This window comes from Phocoena phocoena, chromosome 7 (genome assembly GCF_963924675.1).
Source record: "Phocoena phocoena chromosome 7, mPhoPho1.1, whole genome shotgun sequence".
In the NCBI taxonomy this organism is placed as follows: Eukaryota; Metazoa; Chordata; class Mammalia; order Artiodactyla; family Phocoenidae; genus Phocoena; species Phocoena phocoena.
Window position 1 is genome coordinate 111912682 of NC_089225.1, and position 18179 is coordinate 111930860.

Here is an 18179-nt window from a genome sequence, read left to right on the forward strand (position 1 = left end):
CTAAGAGATGGTGCCAGTGACCCAACTGTCTCTTGCTGACGTGGCAGTGATAAAACTGTAGAACATCCAGTTTGGAAAGGAAGACGCTAGGGACCATCTCATCCACCAGCCTCTGTTACAGGTGAGACATCTGAGACACAGAGAGCATAAGTGACAGGGCCATGTTACTTTTGGTGACTTAAAGCTAGAAGGTGGTTGGACTGGCACTAGAGCCAAGACCTCCTCACTCCTGGTCCCGCTCTGTCCCTTCCTACCCATCATCCACCCATCCTGGACTGCAAAGCCACAATCAGCACTGAGTAAATATTAATTGACTAATTAATATATATATATATATATATATATATATATATATATATATTAGTAGTATAACAATTGTACAAGTCATTTAAGCAAAGAATAAGGAAACACTTAGCTGCTTCATAGGCTGGAGCTAATGCTTCCTTGTCCTATGCTTAAATAACTTGTTTCATTGTTAGGTGCCAGTCTGGCTGAGAAATATTTGAACAGGGATGCAGCTTGGGTGTTGGGCTGGCTGATGTCTGGAGAACCTCCCAAGGAGACTGTAGGCCTCCAGGGTCAGCCTGGGAGAGTCTCATCCAAGAAGCAAAGAGGGACCTAGTGGGAATAAGTCATGGGCATTTGGATGTCCATCTAGTGCCAGAGCCATCAGGATGCTCTGGAAGTCTCGCAAGTGAGACCAGCCTCAGCTAGAAGCTAAGGGGTGCAAACCCATCAGGGAGGGTACAGTTGCACCCAAGCACCTTCTCAGAGTCAGAGATGCCCAGAGCACAGACCTGCAGGGCGTTGACCAGCTGCCGGTCCTCTTGGCTCGTGAGGAACAATGGTGTGATCCCAGCATCCAAGAGCTTGAGCACGGCCTCCCTGAGCTGCGGGGACTCTCTTGTGGGTTTATTGCTGAAGAAAACCGCCACCTTCCTCATCAGGAATCCATTCCGCACCCGCTTAAACGTGTTTCTGGCCAGGAAGGACATGGCAGTTTCCAGACTCTGCTGCTTGGACGTCAGAGCCACCTGAAGGTTCTTGATCTTGTCCTGGAGAACGGACTTCTTCTTGGAGTCAGCAAAGCGGATCTCCGTGGTGACCTCATTGTTGTAGGTGACCACGGCCACGCGGGCACCCCGCGGGCAGTTGCTCTCGGCAATGGTCAGGTCGTCCACGATCTTCAGGACCACATCCCTCATCCGGCTGAATGTGCCCTGGGTGACTCCCTCAGAGGTGTCCAAGGCAAAGGCCAGCTCCGTTGGGAAGACAGGGCATTCCAGGGGCCCTGTGGGAAGGGAGAGGGTTTTCACAGACAAACTACTTCCTGGAAAAGGGATCTTCTGCTTTCCTTGGAAGGAAGTTCAATTACTGAAATGACTTACCATAGCAGCAAGCTAGAAGAGAACAGAGAAGAGAGTGAAAGCCTGGTCCACCAGGTGCGAATTTCACACATAAGGATAAAAATGAGGCACAGACGGCAGAAAATCGTGTACTTACGACATTTATCTTTGATGCTCTGGACCAGGGCACATTGCTGGAAAAGGAAAGAAGATGTAAGAGAACAGACAAAGAAAGCTCACAGGGCAAGGGCTCGCGAGGCACACATGCAACTTACGTCCATCGAGTCACCTCTGCTGCCTTTGTAACCCTGCAAAACAAGGACGGGGGCTGAGACCTCGCAGACGTGAGGGCTGTGGAGCTTCCCACCAAGGAACAGCCCGGGGCCCACAGACGCATGACAGAGAGAACAAGGTGGGCCCTGACTGACCTTGATCGTTTACAGGCTCTCCTTATAAATTTGACTTAACTGCTCGAAGAGCAAAGGAGAGACTTTGAGGACAGAAGTGTTTCCCCTGTAAGATAAATAGCTCCATGCCCTGGAATCCAGGATACTCATTGCAAATCAACGTAAATCACACATTTGAACTTGAGTCTAAACGCTGCTTCTCCAGAGAGAAAAGCTGCCTTTCCCCTGCTGGCTTCCTACATCCTGTCAGAGGAGGGACACCCAGGAGTCACTTAGCTACCCTGAGGCTCCAGGTCTACACATCCCAGGATTCCACCCCAGGGATACACTCATGGCTGCCCTCGGCATCTCATCCCAATGTGTGGCCACCGAGGGTCAAGCTGTCACCTCATGGGTAGCCAGCGTCTTTCCATCCAGTTGCCCCTGCTCACCTGTCCCCCACTGCAACTGGACTAACCATCTCCCTTTAAAGGCTCCTCTCCAGATTAAACACCTGACTCTAGTATCTTCTCCCAGGTTCAACCAATCCAACCCTCTAACCTTTCTTTCTAAGGATGATTTTTCCACTTCCTGAGTTATCTTTTCCATTCTTCTGTGAACCTCATCAATTTCAATGTCAGGAGACAGTACAGGAAGAAATTCAAGCAAGGAAACAAAGGCATTCATGATGAAGGATATGGAAGGGCTGGAGAAAGGTGCCCTCCTGGCTCAACCACAAATCAGTAGCTCCCTTGGGGATTTTATACACCAAAGGGAATCTTCCCCAAACCGAGGTCTATACTATACTCCTTCCACAAGATGCAATCAAGAGGTATTCAAATGTGTTCTCTTTAGTTTGTCCTCAACACAAACCTCAAGCAAACCTACACCAGGAAATTGTAAAGGCAAATTACGATACACCCTAGATTATAGAGTTCCATGTGAAACTTGCTTTAAAATTTTCTTGGTACACTAAAGCTCAAAAGTTCTTTTCTCCACTGTGGTATCAGAAGGGAAGTGGTTAAAAAACAAACAAAGAAACCACAACAACAAAAATGCAGGCAGCTCTTTCGTGAGGAAAAGAGATAGTGGAAAGTTTTCAAGGAGGACCATGTGTAAGGCACCCAGCCCTCAGGCAGCTTGATTGGAAATGGGTAGGTACTCACAGATGGTCCTGCGTAACCAGGGTCTCCCTTCTGTCCAGCTATCCCTGGAGGTCCCGAATTTCCCTAGAAGCAGAACAAACATTGCTCAATTGTGGCAGAAGATGGAGACTTCTCAGCTTCTGCAGTTGGAAGGGGTGGTGGAGATGATCTTGTCTAATGTCCCCCATCACCACAAGGAATCTCTCACTTTAAGAGACCTTAAGTGTCTCCAAAATTCAGGTATAGGGACAAGTGGCCCTGACAAAACTGATGTGCATCTCCCACAACTCTATTCTCTGGCAGGTCAAGGTGAGATAGATGCTTGCCTGAGAACCTTTAATAAGACCACTATGGATGCATAAGAAAGCAGTAACTGACAATTAATTAGCTCACTTTTCAATGTAGATAACCAATCCAATGTTTTAAAACTCTACCGTGAGTAATAAATGATCGAGTTTGAATGTCCTCACTGAGAAAATTAACAGGATAATTGCAATGAATTTCACTATATTTTAAGCTAAATATAACTGTTAGAAGCCTTTACCCGATTCTAGGCCAAGTTGCTAATTCAAGACTCAGGGCAATCTTAAAAGGATGAGTAAACATCCACTACGGAGAATAATCCAGAATGAAAAGTAGCTTAAGAAAGAGGAGGCTGGGCTTCCTCTGGTGGCGCAGTGGTTGAGAGTCCGCCTGCCGATGCAGGGGACACGGGTTCGTGCCCCGGTCTGGGAAGATCCCACATGCCGCGGAACGGCTGGGCCCGTGAGCCATGGCCGCTGAGCCTGCGCGTCCAGAGCCTGTGCTCCGCAACGGGAGAGGCCTGTGTACCGCAAAAAAAAAAAAAAAAAAAAAGAAAGAGAAGTCTTTTCATGGTGGGGAGGCGAGAGAATACATGGTCTCAGCCTGGCTCGCCCCTGAACTTGGAACCCTAGTAAGCACTTCGTGCAGCTTGTGAAATCCTGTCTCCGCACCGTCTGGCGGGCATGACCAAATACATCTGCGCAGACTTCTGATGTCATTCATTGTGAGACTTTACTCCCCCGGCACCATGCACGGAGTGGACCATGGGCTAGTGACCTTGAGACGTATTAGACGAGGGGGCCCTCCAGACCTCCCTCTAAAGGGAGCATGACCAAAGGAAGACACAGCCACAGGGTGTCCTGAGTACATCCCGTCGAAGGCTTAGGTTTCCTCTACTCCCACCCCATACTATCTCTGGCCAGGCTGCAAGTGAAGAAGGGTAACTTTCAAAGAAGCAATGGAGTCTTCAGTGCTCAGACCTGCTACCAGGAAGGTGCAGGCAAACTTACCCTTCGGCCTCTGATGCCTTTGGGTCCCAGGGCTCCGTCTGTCCCCGGGTCACCAGGATTGCCCTGGGAAGAGAGCCAGGAAGCAGCACATTAAGCTCTGAGAGGCAGGTCTAGCTGAGGGTCCCTGGGGGCCTCTGGACCACACTTCCCAGAGCGGCCAAATGGCTAATTTTGATGGATTTTCCACCAAGTTACCGGCACAGCTGTGGCATTTGCAGACTCAGTCTAAGCTTACTGAGCTTGGACTTAGCAGTTACATTAATGGTAACATCATACAGATTCTACTAGCATCTTAAGGTTTATAAAGTACTCTATCGCAGTGCCACTTCATTTAATCCTCACGAGCACCATGACAAGGACATATTGTCATCTCCATGTGACTGATGAGGGAGTGTCTTGGAGAGGGTGGGCCTTTCCCAAGGTCACTTGATTAGTAAGTGTCTGACTGAAGACTAGACCCAAGCTATGGTGACCTTAAGTCCATGGTCACATCAGACCTACATCCTAAAACAATGATGCTGTTTACCCCCTAGGGGAATATTTACCTTTGGTCCTGGGTATCCGGGAAATCCTCTTTCTCCCTATAAAAAATAAATGACTCAGTATTTGATCCCAACTTAAAATCATCTAACAAATTATTCTCGAGCAGAAAAAAATATAGCCAAGAGAAAAAATTCACTACATTACAATTCAATTTTGAGAGATAATTCTTTAAAAATACAGCATGTCAGAAGTTCGAGAATCCTCGGCAGACACATACTTTTTTGCCTCTGCGTCCTTCACTGCCAACTCCATCTCGTCCGTCATCTCCCTAAGAGTGGAAAGACAGCGTTACTGCAGGTGCCCCTGTCAGGCACACCATGACCTTCTTTTTCTAAAGCCCTGAGCAGTGGGTCTTTGTGTCCCTGGAATGTTCCCAGATCAAGGTACAGCTCAAGGAAGAGTTCCTAGTCCTATCCCACCCTCCAGTGCAAACAAGACCGTGTCTGTACTAAAGAACTACTACGAGCTATTGGTAAAGATGCCGTTTGGATGTAGAATCAAAGACGCATGGAACGAGGGAATCTTAGAGTTGATAGGACTCTTTGATCTATGCATATATGAGTCTTTGATTCTACTTCAAAGCAAGAACGCAAGACTCAGTCTCGCACCCTCCTGAGTCTTCTGTGCTCAGCCCTTACTCCCCTCTCCCCGGTGCCCCTTCCCTTCCTTCCATCCAGGTCATGCCTCTAGCCTGCCTTCCTTCCCCAAACCCACTTCCCTGTACTCGGAGATCTGCCCCTATCACTCTCTCCTGGGGGGCTTTCCAAACTGGACACTGTTGATTATTTCAAAAGAATCCAAAGAATTTGCATGAAATATACATTAATATCTCTAAAACATTCACAGAACATGCTCCTTAGTTAATTTACAGTTTTAAACAGCTAAAGAGCTGTTGGCCCAAATTTATAGAAACAGAATCAGGAAGAGATTTCATTCAACGGTTTGAGTAGATTTTAAAGTCTGGTTTTTTTTCCCCTCTTCTTCTGAGACAGTAATAGCCATGGATTTTTAAATTTCAGTTAGCTGTAGGGAAATTACAAACACAAGAAAAGTATTTTCAAGCTTTGGGATTGTGAATCAGATCAACCTGGTCCACTTAATGTAGTTTTTAGGTGTAATGACTCATTTTACAGAAACATTCCCAATGTACTGGAGATTTCTTTTTCCCGCAAGAGAGCAGTTAGGGTGTTTTTAAATAACTTTTTAAAATGAATTCTCAAAGTTAGAATTTCCATTGCTGGGATGTCTCATTCAAAACAAACCGTTTCAACCTGAATTGAGATCTTATCAAAGCCCATTCCATTTTAAACCAAGGACATTTATTTCTTTGCAGAAAAGCTCCATCTAGTTGAGCTCCAAAAGCATTTGCAAGGCCTGAAATGAAGGTGGTTCAAGGGTCAGTAAACCACCACATTCACTTCTCAGAAAGAAATCAAGAAAAAATGTCTCTATTCACTCCTCCTCCAGTGAAATAAAAATTATTTTGAAACTCATAAGCAGCAGGTTTCACTATTTTCAATCACATCCCCAGTAATATAAGAAGCAGCTATCAAGCTGTCTCTTTGTGGAACCAACCGAAGTTGCAATGACAAAGCCCAACCCAGCACAAGGCCACATCTCCCTGCTTCCTGAGCATCTCGGTGGAGTCAGCGGCAGCCTGGGCCCCGTGCACGTGTTGATCTTACCGTCTCCCCACGAGGACCCCGGTTCCCGATGCTTCCTTTGGGTCCTGGATCTCCGGGCTCGCCCTAGACATAAGAAACAGGGCTGAGACACCTGTGGGTCTGGGACGATTTAAAATGTGATTCCAAGCCCTGCACTTGTTCTGGGTGACATCATCGGTAGGGTTGCCACAAGCTGCTAACTTCACCTTTTAGATTTTGATGTTAATGATTTTTTAAACTGCAACATCCACGTGTGGACTCCTGGAAGAGAATCCAGGAAGGCTTGTGTTTGTTCTTTTTGTAATCATGGCACGGGGACGTGCCAACGGGGAGGAGAGAGAGAGACGGGATAGAGGAAGGCGTGGAGTCAGCAGTGAAAGCCAGTGGCCCCACGAGGGGCGGAGAGGCAAGGCTGGAGTCACATGAACATACTGCTTTCCCCAAGAAAATGCTGCCTCTCAGACTGGTTATGCTGAATAGTCGTTCTCAAGGCTCACAGAAAGGCAGCCTGCATATAGCAAGCGGCTGTTATCCAAAGCAGCCAGGCTCTGGGACCCTTGGATTAGCTGCACGTGGCCATCGGGGCTGCTGTGCACAGCGTCAATATCTGGAGAACATTCAGTGCAATACGGAAGTGGTCCTAGTGCCGCTGGTGTGCTCCAAGGGCCCTGGGGATGCTGAGCTGTCCTCACAAGCCTGTGCTCGAAAAGATAGGGCAGTTCAGCAGCGGCTGGCAGTTCTGGTTATGAGAACGCAGGCCAACCCACTGCACACAGCCCATGGGTGCTCTCAAGGCGTGGACAGTGATCCCACTGGTGCAGCCACTGTTAACAGGGGAGGCCTAGTGGAAAAGACCAGAGGGGAGGAGAAGGGATATGCAAGCCAAGCAGCTGGACAGACTGACAAACGAGGGAGCGGTGACATGGTGTCTGGCCAGGCTCCGGCCTGGGGAAACACGAGCTCCAGACAAACCTTTCTTCCCAGGGGCCCGGTTCTGCCACGTTCTCCAGGAACACCTGCGGTCCCCCCGCTTCCCTGGAGCATGAGGAGAGGAGACAGTCAGTGAAACATTCACCCTCCAAGCCAAAGCTGCGGAAGCCCGCCTCCCACAAGCCCCACCCCACCCCCTGCTGCTCCTGAGTGGAGGTCAGATCCTGCAGCTCTCTGCCACTCTCAGCCCTGGAGACCCCAGTGCAAACGTGCATGGAGATGGCTTGTGCAAACCTAAAATATGAGTGGGACCAGTTTTCACAGGTGGGCACACGTCTCAGTCATTAACGTTCACCTCCTAAGTTACCGACTAGGGGACTGACACCCGGATTTATATGGCTTTACCTCCTCTCCCTTTCCGCACCTCCACAACGAGCGCCTGACTTTACAGGTTTGGAAACCTACACACACTTTCTCATCGAGTGAGTGAATAAGTCAACAAAGGAACATAGCTCTTCAAATGCAGGGCAGCCTACAGAGCCCAGAAATGACCCTGACAGATGCAGCAGCTGTTCGTACTGTTAACTATTTGAAGAGCTTCAACTCATCCCTGCACCATCTTAAAGTCTTGACTAAGCAGAGCTTAAATAAATATTTAAAACAAAATAGGTATCTATCAGATTTCAAACTTGGGAAGGACTTTCCAAGCAAATAGGGGCTCTCACAAAGTTCCTACTTCCCCTGTAAAACATTTTTGCGCATTTATGTAGCCTCAGGCCAGTTCATTGCCAGTTTATTAGTCATTACTAATTTCTGTAACAAATTATATGATGGCTCCCTGTTCCTAGTAGACCCAAGGGACACCAGAGTATGGGCACCCGGTCCTAGCTCAGCTACATCATGTTTCTGCTCATCATGGATAACAGCCAAGATAGATGTTGATGTTTGCATTGACGGCAAGTTTAAGGGACATCTTGCATGTCGAACTTGAGGATGGGGAACTCCTTACACAAATACCAGGCCGCAGTGGCAATTTCCAGGGGCCAAATATGAAATAACACAGAGTAATCTGAGAATTTTGGTTGATTCATCTGATTTCCTGCAGATCCACCCTAAGACTTCTGCAGTGAGGCCCCTCCTTCCTTTGCTCACCTCCCAGGTGGCCTGTGTTTGGAAGGGGCAGCACTGGGACTTAGCCCCTGGAGCATCAAGAAAAACGCCCTCTAACTTCCTCAGGGTGAACGAGCCAGTTGCTCCCAGGACTGAGGTTGGCCCCAGGTTTGTGCTGCCAGAGTCGGGCTGAGGGGTCTGTCTCCTGTTCCTCCCTTCACGAAACATGGAACTCTCAGCCTGCTGGGGCAACATGCTATCCATTTAGCTAAAGAGAGGGGTGGGATCAAGACTTACCCGAGGTCCGAGAATGCCTTGTTCACCGATCAGGCCTGGAGGACCGATGGGACCAGGAGGACCCTGAAAAAGTAAAATGCCAACAGAAGTGCCGTGTGGAGGTGACACACCGTGACTGCCATAGTATCTACACAACAGAATATCATTCCACCATGGAAAGGAACTAAACACTGACACCGGCTACAGCATAGATAAACCTCAAAAACCTGGTGCTGAGTGAAAAAGCCAGACACAAAACCTATTAAATGATTCCATTCATACGAAAGGTCTAGAATACGCAAATCCACAAAGACAGAAAGGAAGTTAGTTGGTTATCAGGAGCTGGGGGAGGGGCATGACTGCCTAATGGGTACAGGGTCTCCTTTGGGGGACGATGAAAATGTTTCAAAACTAGATAGAGATGACAGTCATGCAACATTGGGGATGTGCTAAACGCCACCTTAAAAGATTAATTTTGTGCTCAATTTTGTAGAAGCAATGGTCACCTCAATTTTTTAAAAATGGTAGGGCATCTGGGAACATGTCACAAGGCACGTAACCACACCGGGGGTACTGACCTGTGCACCTCTGGTCCCCTGCTCTCCCACAGAGCCCTGCTGGCCAGGACCGCCCTTGTTGCCCTTTGAAACAAGAGAAGATGTAGGGAAGGGTCAGCCCTCTGTTCTACAGTCATATCTGCACAAGGGTGCAGGGAGATAGTCACAGCTGTACCAGGGGTCAGAAGGGAGAGCGTCATAACTCCAGGGACAGACATTCAATACTTGGAGCCACTTTGCACTCTTAGCATCGATTCTCACTCTTCCCTCACCTTTTCCTCAGGATGACTTCATGACATGAAGCTATTTGGGACCCAAACCTGTCTCGCACAGGTGAGAGGACAGAGCCACCAAGACATGTGACTTGCTGATGACCAGGTAAGTGGGCACATCGCGGGCAAGAGGTCCCCAGGACGCTGCCTCCCCAATCATCTCCCTTCCCTTCTCCCCTCCCCACCGTCACTTTCATTTTGATAATCATTTCCACCGCCATCATCGTTTCTGCAAGTCTTATAGAAGAGGCTACATTTAAGGAGATGGTAGAAAAGATGGGAGCTACAAGCTTTGATGGTGAAGGAGAGAGTAATTTTTAACTTGTGGGTGGGGTGGGGACCCTCTCTCGAGAGCACACAGTGACTGACATTGTGATGAGAGCAAAGAGATGGTGACTTTGAGGCTTACCTTAGCCCCTGCTGGTCCCCTTCGGCCAAAGCCGCCCTGAGGAAGAAATGACACCAACGGTGAAAGGGAGGCGGGGAGGCTGGGGGAGGCCAGGCTCCCTGGGACTTGACCCGCACCTTCACGACACCCGCTGGGCCCCAGACACTGTGCCTACCCAGCCCAGAGGAAACTCTCGTGAAGGGACACCTTTCCTCCTGCACTCCCCTCCTGCCCAGCCCTTCCACGCTGCCCTTGTCAATCATCCACATGGAAGGTTTGAGGATGACTTCAGACCTGCCAACCAAAATAAGGACCCCTCGGGCTGCACGGCCCCAGACAGTTTCAAGTAAGGAATGTGAAACAGGAAGGTCGACCTGTCTATTTTTCTTCCATTTTCCTAACTGGAGGGAGAGGTAAGACCTTAATTATAATGGAAGGGAGTCCCAGACTCTCCACACTGTCCTGGCCAAATATAACACACACTCGGTTAAGTAAAGTATTCAGCGTGGGCGTATGTGAACCTAAAATCCTGGCTGTACTTGGTCTGGGCTCATGACTTGGCAATATCTTCCCCCATGCTCCAGAAGTGAACCTTAGTTCAAATAAACGTGGGCTCGCTCTTAAGTAATCCATGAATTCCCACCTCAAGATGGCTTCCTCTTCAGTGGAAAGGTTTGGGGTGGGAATCCATCCTGGATATAACTTCGCAAGGTTAGGGGTTGAATTCTGGAGCCTGTAACGCACCAGCCTGTTACAGGCTTGGCCTATCTCCTGCATCAACCCAAGAACCAGCTTCTCTTCTCCCAGGGAACAAGCCCCATGATCTTCTGGGGCCACCACTCTGCCCTGATTCACTGTAATGGCAGCTTCTTTCATGGAAGACCTTGGCCTCCTTCCAGGGATGACACATGGACAAGAGGGGGAGGGGCGCAGCCAGGCCACTCTCCACAGAGTAGCAATCTGCCTGCCGCTTCCAAAGGGGACCTCACCGAGTATGACCAGAGGCCACCTGTGCTCAGGCCACGTGAGGAGTGAGGTAGCCCAGGGGAAGGAGGCCTTTCATCTGGGCGTGAGCCTGGCTTAGTGATATCCTAAGGGAAGACAGCCCTAACTTGACCACACTGATTTCAAACCCAAACTGACACCCTGAGCATAGAATTAACACAAACTGTGTGTCTGACTGTATTTTAAGTCTCTTCATGGAAACAAGCTTTGGCTCTACGGACAAGCTAACTTGTTCAGTACGTTATAACAATGGAGTGCTTTCCTCATGTTCTTTTTTCATTGTAGAAATCAACAGCATTATTCAAAAATAATACTCAAAAGCTTTTAAGATAGCATTTTCAAAATTTAAGTTTTCTTCTGAATTTTCAAAGCAAGGTTATGCCCATAGTATATCACGTGCCTAGGGCCGAGAGCCGTTTCTTTTAAAAGCCCTTGTCAGCACACACCCTCTGATCGTCCACTGAAGATCCCTAACCATGTGACTGCCACGGGAGAAAGGGTTGAGGGGGCCCCGATCTGGCCCCCTTCCCCAGCCAGATGCTGAGCAGACACCTTTCTCAGGCACCCACCAGCGCCCTGAACTAGCCGTGAGAATTTACAGACTTCCAGACACATCTTCTCCCAGCTAGGAGGTCTGAGCTCTGTGTAACCCTGGGCCCTGGAAGCACTCAAACAGCTTCCCAAAGATCATTCATCTCCCTTTGGCTTCAGCAATTCTTCAACAAGACACAAAGACGAGGCATGCACTGAGCGGTCTACAACAGGCATTTCTGAAACGTCTTGAAAAAGCAATTGCGAGATGCAGTTCACTAGAAAATTGACTCTGGTTTCACTGCTGGAGTTACAGCAGTACGAGAAAAACAACTATCAAACAAAACAAGCATACACCCCATCAGCCTCCCCGCCCTTTGCCCCCTCGCTCCCTCTGTATTTGTGTTTCTGTTTAGATTTTTTTAAACATTCAGTGGGATAAAGCCCAGCCAAATATTCGAAAGCAGCAAAGATATTACTTTTAAAAGCGTCTATTCAGTATGTTTTAGAAGGGGAGGGAAGCAGGCTGGGGGAGTCCAGAGTGAATGATAAGAATGAAGGGTCTGCAGAAGCAGCAGCACATGGGGGACAATGGTTTCCGAAATGGCCTTAAATTCCCTAAATAAAACGTTGCTGAGCAGCTCTGCCCCAAAAGGTGTCTAGCAGAGTTAAGTAAATATCACCACAGAGCCCCTGCAAACCCCAAGAGGCACTCACGCTTTTCCCGGGTTCTCCAGGCCCGCCAGACACCCCATCTGTCCCAGGGAGACCCTGTCATGGGAAAGAAAATTAACGTAAGATTCTCGTCTGCGAAGAAGAACTTGTAACTCAAATATTGCACAAGACGCTGGGGAAAAGGAATGGATACACACAGGGCCAGTCGCACACTCTGGGGGTGCCTTAGACCCAGGTGCACTCTGCCCCCCACAAGGCTCAGGCTTGATGAGCACTTTCTGGAAATATCTATGGGGCACAACTCTGCCGAGAGGAAGCCCCTCTTGGGAGAGGCTGTTGCTGTTCCTCTTGGAGACTCCTTTGCGAGTGTGCACACTGGCTTCCCGCGGCTTTCTGCTCCCAACCTCAGCCTTGTACATCCACAGCCTTAAAGACCACGTTGTGGCCTCCGGGGCTGGCAGTGAACCAGCTTGACTTTAGTTTCTCGGGCTCTCGGCACAGGGGGAGTCTAGGTACACAGAGTGCTGTACCATGGGGCCGATGTCTCCGGTTTCTCCTTTGGGTCCTCTCTGCTGGCTGTCCTGTCCTGAGTTACCCTGAAAAGAGAACAGGTCGGGGAATAAGCCACGTGTGCAGGGAAAGCCACTGCCGCTGGGTCAGTGACCAGGAAAATATTAGTGGTGGTCTGAATGCCAGTCGCTTTGGCCACATCCCATCTCCAGATAATGCCTGCCGTGGGGTCAGCAATCATTCTGAACCCCAAACAGGGTGGGGGAGATGGCTCTTCCTCCCCCCGGGAGGATAGTGGCCAGGCTCGCTCTTGCCTTGTCCTGGTCTGGGCCAGAAGAGGCTGGCCCAGCGATGGTCACTTGTTGACAGGTTTTATAGACCCATAAAGGAAGAAAAACTGCAAACTCTTCCCTTTTCCTAAAGCGAACTTAAAGTGTCCTGAGACCACATTTTAGGGAAACTTCTCGGGTCTTCACATAAGAGGCTTTGCAAAGACTACTCTTTGCAGCGAGAGGGCAAAGACATCTCCAGCCACCCCAAAATTCTAAGAAAAGGGCAAACCACATATTTTGCCAACATGTTTTAAAGCAATTTCAAGAATAAAATTCTTCCTTTCAACCCACTTCTCCCCACAAACCCCTTTCCCGGACTCAAGTCTCAAATCGGTGACAAGGATTTCCCCTTACCGGGTCACCTCTGATCCCAACATCCCCTCTTTCTCCTTTGTCTCCTTTGGGTCCTTTGTCACCCTAAATAAAAACCACAACCAGAGACTGAGAATTAGATGAGTTTCACATATTTATCTCACCCTCAACATTGCATTCTTCCAATCACAAATCTTAAAAAGAACAGTGCTTCAGCATCTGCCATTTACTCATTTTCCATGAAGGTAAAATTATTTCCAGATACTTCAGGTAACCCACAAGTATTTATTGGGGACCCATTCTGTGCCAGGCGCTGGGGATTTATTTCAACAAAACACACTCAGTCCTTGCCCAATGGGACTCTCCAAACAAGAAAATATAATGTAAATATGTCACAGCTGACAAGGGACATAGGAGATGCCAAGGATGCACCCCAGGAGGAGGTCAGGGAAGGCTGCCTGGAGGAAGCGGTCTTAACATACACAAGTAAAAGAAATAATCCCTAAGTGAAATGTTCATAGTTTTTCCATGACAGTAACAATGCAGAAATATACTTACCCTTCTTCCTGCATTCCCTTTCTCTCCAGAAATACCGGGCAATCCTTTGTCTCCCTGCCAAAGACAATGATAAAATGTCATTCCTGGCACAATTTCTACCACAGACTGAGGTGTTAGTCACTGGAGTCTTCAGGACCAAAAGCAATTTGCACTCAGAGTCCAAAATCACTTACATCTTCACCGTCAAGACCATCCAGTCCAATTTCTCCTAATTCACCCTGTGAGGGGACAAGACACACAGGTGAGTATAAAATATGGCAAAACACTGGGAAAGTTTTAAATATAAAAAGAAAAGCAAGCTTAAGTACCTTCTCTCCTGGGAATCCACGAGAGCCCTAAAAGGGAAGGGAAAGAAGAAACATTAGCTCCTTCCCGGAGGCTGAATAGAATAGGCTAGAATAGGCTAAGGGCTCCCCTCTCCCCATCCCCAACTTAAAAGTCAGTGTCTAGGGCTTCCCTCTGGCTCACTGGTTAAGAATCCGCCTGCCAATGCAGGGGACATGGGTTCTATCCCCGGTCCAGGAAGATCCCACGTGCCGCGGAGCAACTAAGCCCATGTACCACAACTACTGAGCCTGAGCTCTAGAGCCTGCGAGCCACAACTACTGAGCCCGTGTGCTGCAACTACTGAAGCATGTGCGCCTAGAGCCCGTGCTCTGCAACGAGAGAAGCCACCGCAGTGAGAAGCCAGCGCACCGCATCGAAGAGTAGCCCCGCAAACCACAACAAGAGAAAAGCCTGTACACAGCAGCAGAAACCCAACGCAGCCAAAAATAAAATAAATTTATATTAAAGAAAAGTCAGTGTCTGAAAATTCAGTGTTAGAGATTCGTCTGTTTGGCTAGCTCTCTCTCTGTCATGAGGGGATCATAAAACTAACTTGCCTGGACCTGAGCACTTGGGTAGTGTTGGCTCTCTGGCATGAGGGCTGGGCCGTGAAGGCCCGGGACAGGGGCTCCGAGGAGGCCCCTTTATAACATTGCAGTGGCCTGTCTCTCAAACGGCAGCAGATTGAGGAGAAAGTTCATCAGCCCTTGACTCCAAGTATGTCACACACAGAACCTTCCAGCACATGAGTCCTTTCCCTCTGTCTCTGGCCCCCTCCACTTCCCTCACTCCTCCCAGGTCCAGGGGCTGAAGCTGCGGGGCACCGGCCTTCTCTCTGCCCTGGCCCACATCCTGTCTGTCCTCATCAGTGTGTCCTGACTGCTTCACACTGCCATACGAAACTGTTTCTCCAACCTCAGGCTCCCTTCCCGTCACGGTGTGCGCTCCTGAACCCGCCAGGCCCTGGGCTGCCTCTGTGAGAGGCCACTGGCTGCCAGTGCTGAGCAGAGAAGCTGGGGCAGACATCTTCCTTCCCCAGGAGGCACTGGAGAAAGTGTCCCCCTCCTGTACGCGCCACCGACCGCCCTCTCCCCGCTGGGGCCCGGTGCCACGGTCCCCTCCCCACACATGGGGGTCACTGTACCTTTATGCCCCTCTGCCCGGGGCAGCCCTGGAAACCTTGAGTGCCGTTCACACCAGGCGGGCCGCGCTCACCCTGTCAGGAGAAACAGAGGCATTTTGCGAGTTGGAGCTTCATGTCACGTGTCTCCACTGAATAGGGAGCCCTGTGAAAGGCATGCATTAGGAAGCAGTCCACTGGCTGGTGGGCTGATGTGCCAGGCGAGGCCTCCAGCATCCCCGTCTGCGGGCCCCGCAGGCCAACCTCTGCACAGGGCCTTGAACCTGCAGTTCCCTCCCCTGGAGGGAGTGGGGTCTGGGAGTGTCTGCAGCACAGAGGGCGCCTCCTGGTGGGCAGAGGATAAGCAGGCCTCAGGGTGCTGGGTCTGGGTGGGGGCTGGGCCCGTGGAGAACCCTCGGGCTGGCTGCTTCTCCATATGGTCCTGGGCTCCCAGCTCTTCTATGGGGTCCAGGCTCAACCCTGACACCTGGCACTGCCTGACGGGACCCTGGGGGCTTCAACTCCTCCCACTGGGGCCCTCTCTCCCCACCCCAGGGCTGGGCCTTGTTCTAGTGTCTCAGAAGTTCTCAAACCACTTCTGGGCAGGATTCTGCTTCCCGAAGGCCCTGCTTCAGGCTCTACCCACCCCCAAATGGACCCCTTGGTGACTGATAACCCATACCGGCAACCGCCCTCTGGGAGGCTGCCCTCAAAGGGCGTCACCGCGACAATCCTGACTGGGTTTCCCCTGCACCCCGGCTCCAGCGGCCTCTCATCTCTGCCTGGATGTCTGAATTTGGTAGATGCTGGGTTTGCCATCCTCAGTGGTCCTCTGTCTCAGGAGACATTTAGTCCCGCCCTCTGAGATGGAACACGTAAAAACCTGCACTTCCTACCCACACTTGTCATCCTCAGATTCTCAGACTGGTCTCCGTAGTGTAGAAATCTAAGTCAAGTTGTTAAGAAAGTTAGAAAGTAATTTTTTTCTGGTGGAAAAGACTGGAAACGGAACAGAAGAGGAACCCCACAATTCAATCCCAACATGTAAAGAACAAGGAGGGAGTAAAGATTTAAGGAATAAAACAACCTTTACTTACAGGTCCACCCTCGTCACCAGGATAACCTCGATAACCATCTTCTCCAGGAATACCCTAGGAGAAAGTAAATCGTTTCCTTGGTTAAATGCTGTGGTTTTCTCTGTTTCCTATTTAAGCATCTCTTCACCCCCCTTCATTTGGTAGAGCGGTGCTTTCGGTGTCCCTGGAACGTGACTGTTTCCTACTCATTATTTCAGTGCAATTGTTCTATCAGGATCTTTAAGGCTCTTGATCTACCAAGAAATCCTGTGCATTTCCTATAACTTAGAGGCAAATGGGAAGCATCCCTGCTGGCCATCCTAGTGAGGCTGCCAGTCAATGATGCCACTGGTCTTAACATAATTTTATAAAATGAAGAACCAATGCATAAAAGAACCCAGTGGAAAGGGAGGAGGGAGCAGACACAGGGACAAGGTCTGCACCTCAGATCTGTCCTACAGCACAGCTAGTTCCTTCTCCTCCCTTTTCCATCTCCCCACCATCATAGCAGAGAAATTCCCCAGCCGAAGTAATGACGGCTCTGAAATCTAGTCTCAGGCATAAGAAAAGGGTAAAACCACCGTACCTTCGGCCCAATGCTGCCAATGGGCCCTCGGTCTCCTCTTTGTCCAGAGCATTTGCAGGGAACCCCACAGCAGGCTTTCTCGGCAATGTTGTCCTACCAAGACAGAAAACGAAGTTCAGATCTCAATAAATGTCTAGAAAAAAGGCATAAATGTGCCGTCTGAGGACTGCGGCGTCCACAGCAAGAGATAGTCACCTCCTACGGCACTCCCTTGAAGGCTTAGCCATGGGTGGGCGATACAGTGTCACAAATGGACTCTGAAGAACCACCAAAGACAATGCATCTTATTCACAATGTCAGCTCAGGCTGGGCCTTATTTCTAGAAGTTTCCAACATAGATATTCAAGCTTCAGATGTTAAGTATAGCTTACTTTTTTTTTTTTTTTTTTTTGCGGTACGCGGGCCTCTCACTGCTGTGGCCTCCCCCGTCGCAGAGCACAGGCTCCAGACACGCAGGCTCAGTGGCCACGGCTCACGGGCCCAGCCGCTCCGCAGCATGTGGGATCTTCCCGGATCGGGGCACGGACCCACGTCCCCTGCATCGGCAGGCGGACTCTCAACCACTGTGCCACCAGGGAAGCCCAGCTTACATATTTTTAAGCTCCAGAAAGCAAAACCTAACAAACCATTGCAGATGGCCAGGATGGAAGGTGGTTTCAGAGCAGAGACCATATGCCCTTCCCCAGAACCCCGGTCAGAGTCACGGAACATGGCGCCAGCCTGGAGGAAGCCTGGGAGCAGCTGCGGGGTGGGATCCCTGCCTCTGAGCCTCAAGCACCGCACCGCCAGTCACCAATGACTCCAGCACCCATCAGACACCCTGGACATTCCCTCCCATCCCAGCCCCTGGCCTCATGCAGGAAAGCGTACACCCAAAGTACATTTCTACCTGCCAAACTCATGATGGCCAATGCTTTCCCTTGCAGTGAATTTCCTAGAGCTTGCACTTTCTCCCATGTCCTAGGTTTGTCAATTAACTCAACTTCCTTCCACTCAATAAAAAAATCCGAATTGCAGCCCTGGGAAGAAGGTCGGAGGACGGGAGGGAGTCAGCTCATCCCACGGGGCACCGCTGCCTCCTCCAAAGAACCTCTGAGTTGAATGCTCAGCACCCTCATGTCCCAAAAGCCCCCAGCCTCACCCCCAAACCCAGGCGTTAACCCCACCTGCTGAGAGGCTGAACCCAAGAGGATTAGGAAGCCTATGGGGAGCCCTCA

At 49.8% G+C, this 18179-nt stretch overlaps 1 protein-coding gene across 3 annotated transcripts in view; it reads right to left on the minus strand.

Moving 5' to 3' along the window:
• COL6A3 (collagen type VI alpha 3 chain) overlaps window positions 1–18179 on the minus strand; it is a 68737-nt gene that overhangs the window by 21051 nt on the left and 29507 nt on the right. For all 3 annotated transcript variants that reach the window (XM_065881017.1, XM_065881016.1, XM_065881015.1), the window contains 22 exons: window positions 16963–17055; window positions 16398–16451; window positions 15325–15396; window positions 14162–14188; window positions 14027–14071; window positions 13854–13907; window positions 13338–13400; window positions 12672–12737; window positions 12184–12237; window positions 9952–9987; window positions 9292–9354; window positions 8735–8797; window positions 7370–7432; window positions 6419–6481; window positions 4951–5001; window positions 4736–4771; window positions 4191–4253; window positions 2899–2961; window positions 1622–1654; window positions 1504–1540; window positions 1389–1400; window positions 798–1291 (listed from right to left, as the gene is read on the minus strand). In XM_065881017.1, the coding sequence (XP_065737089.1) occupies window positions 798–1291; window positions 1389–1400; window positions 1504–1540; window positions 1622–1654; window positions 2899–2961; window positions 4191–4253; window positions 4736–4771; window positions 4951–5001; window positions 6419–6481; window positions 7370–7432; window positions 8735–8797; window positions 9292–9354; window positions 9952–9987; window positions 12184–12237; window positions 12672–12737; window positions 13338–13400; window positions 13854–13907; window positions 14027–14071; window positions 14162–14188; window positions 15325–15396; window positions 16398–16451; window positions 16963–17055 (1605 nt within the window). The remainder of the gene's footprint in view (window positions 1–797; window positions 1292–1388; window positions 1401–1503; window positions 1541–1621; window positions 1655–2898; window positions 2962–4190; window positions 4254–4735; window positions 4772–4950; window positions 5002–6418; window positions 6482–7369; window positions 7433–8734; window positions 8798–9291; window positions 9355–9951; window positions 9988–12183; window positions 12238–12671; window positions 12738–13337; window positions 13401–13853; window positions 13908–14026; window positions 14072–14161; window positions 14189–15324; window positions 15397–16397; window positions 16452–16962; window positions 17056–18179) is intronic.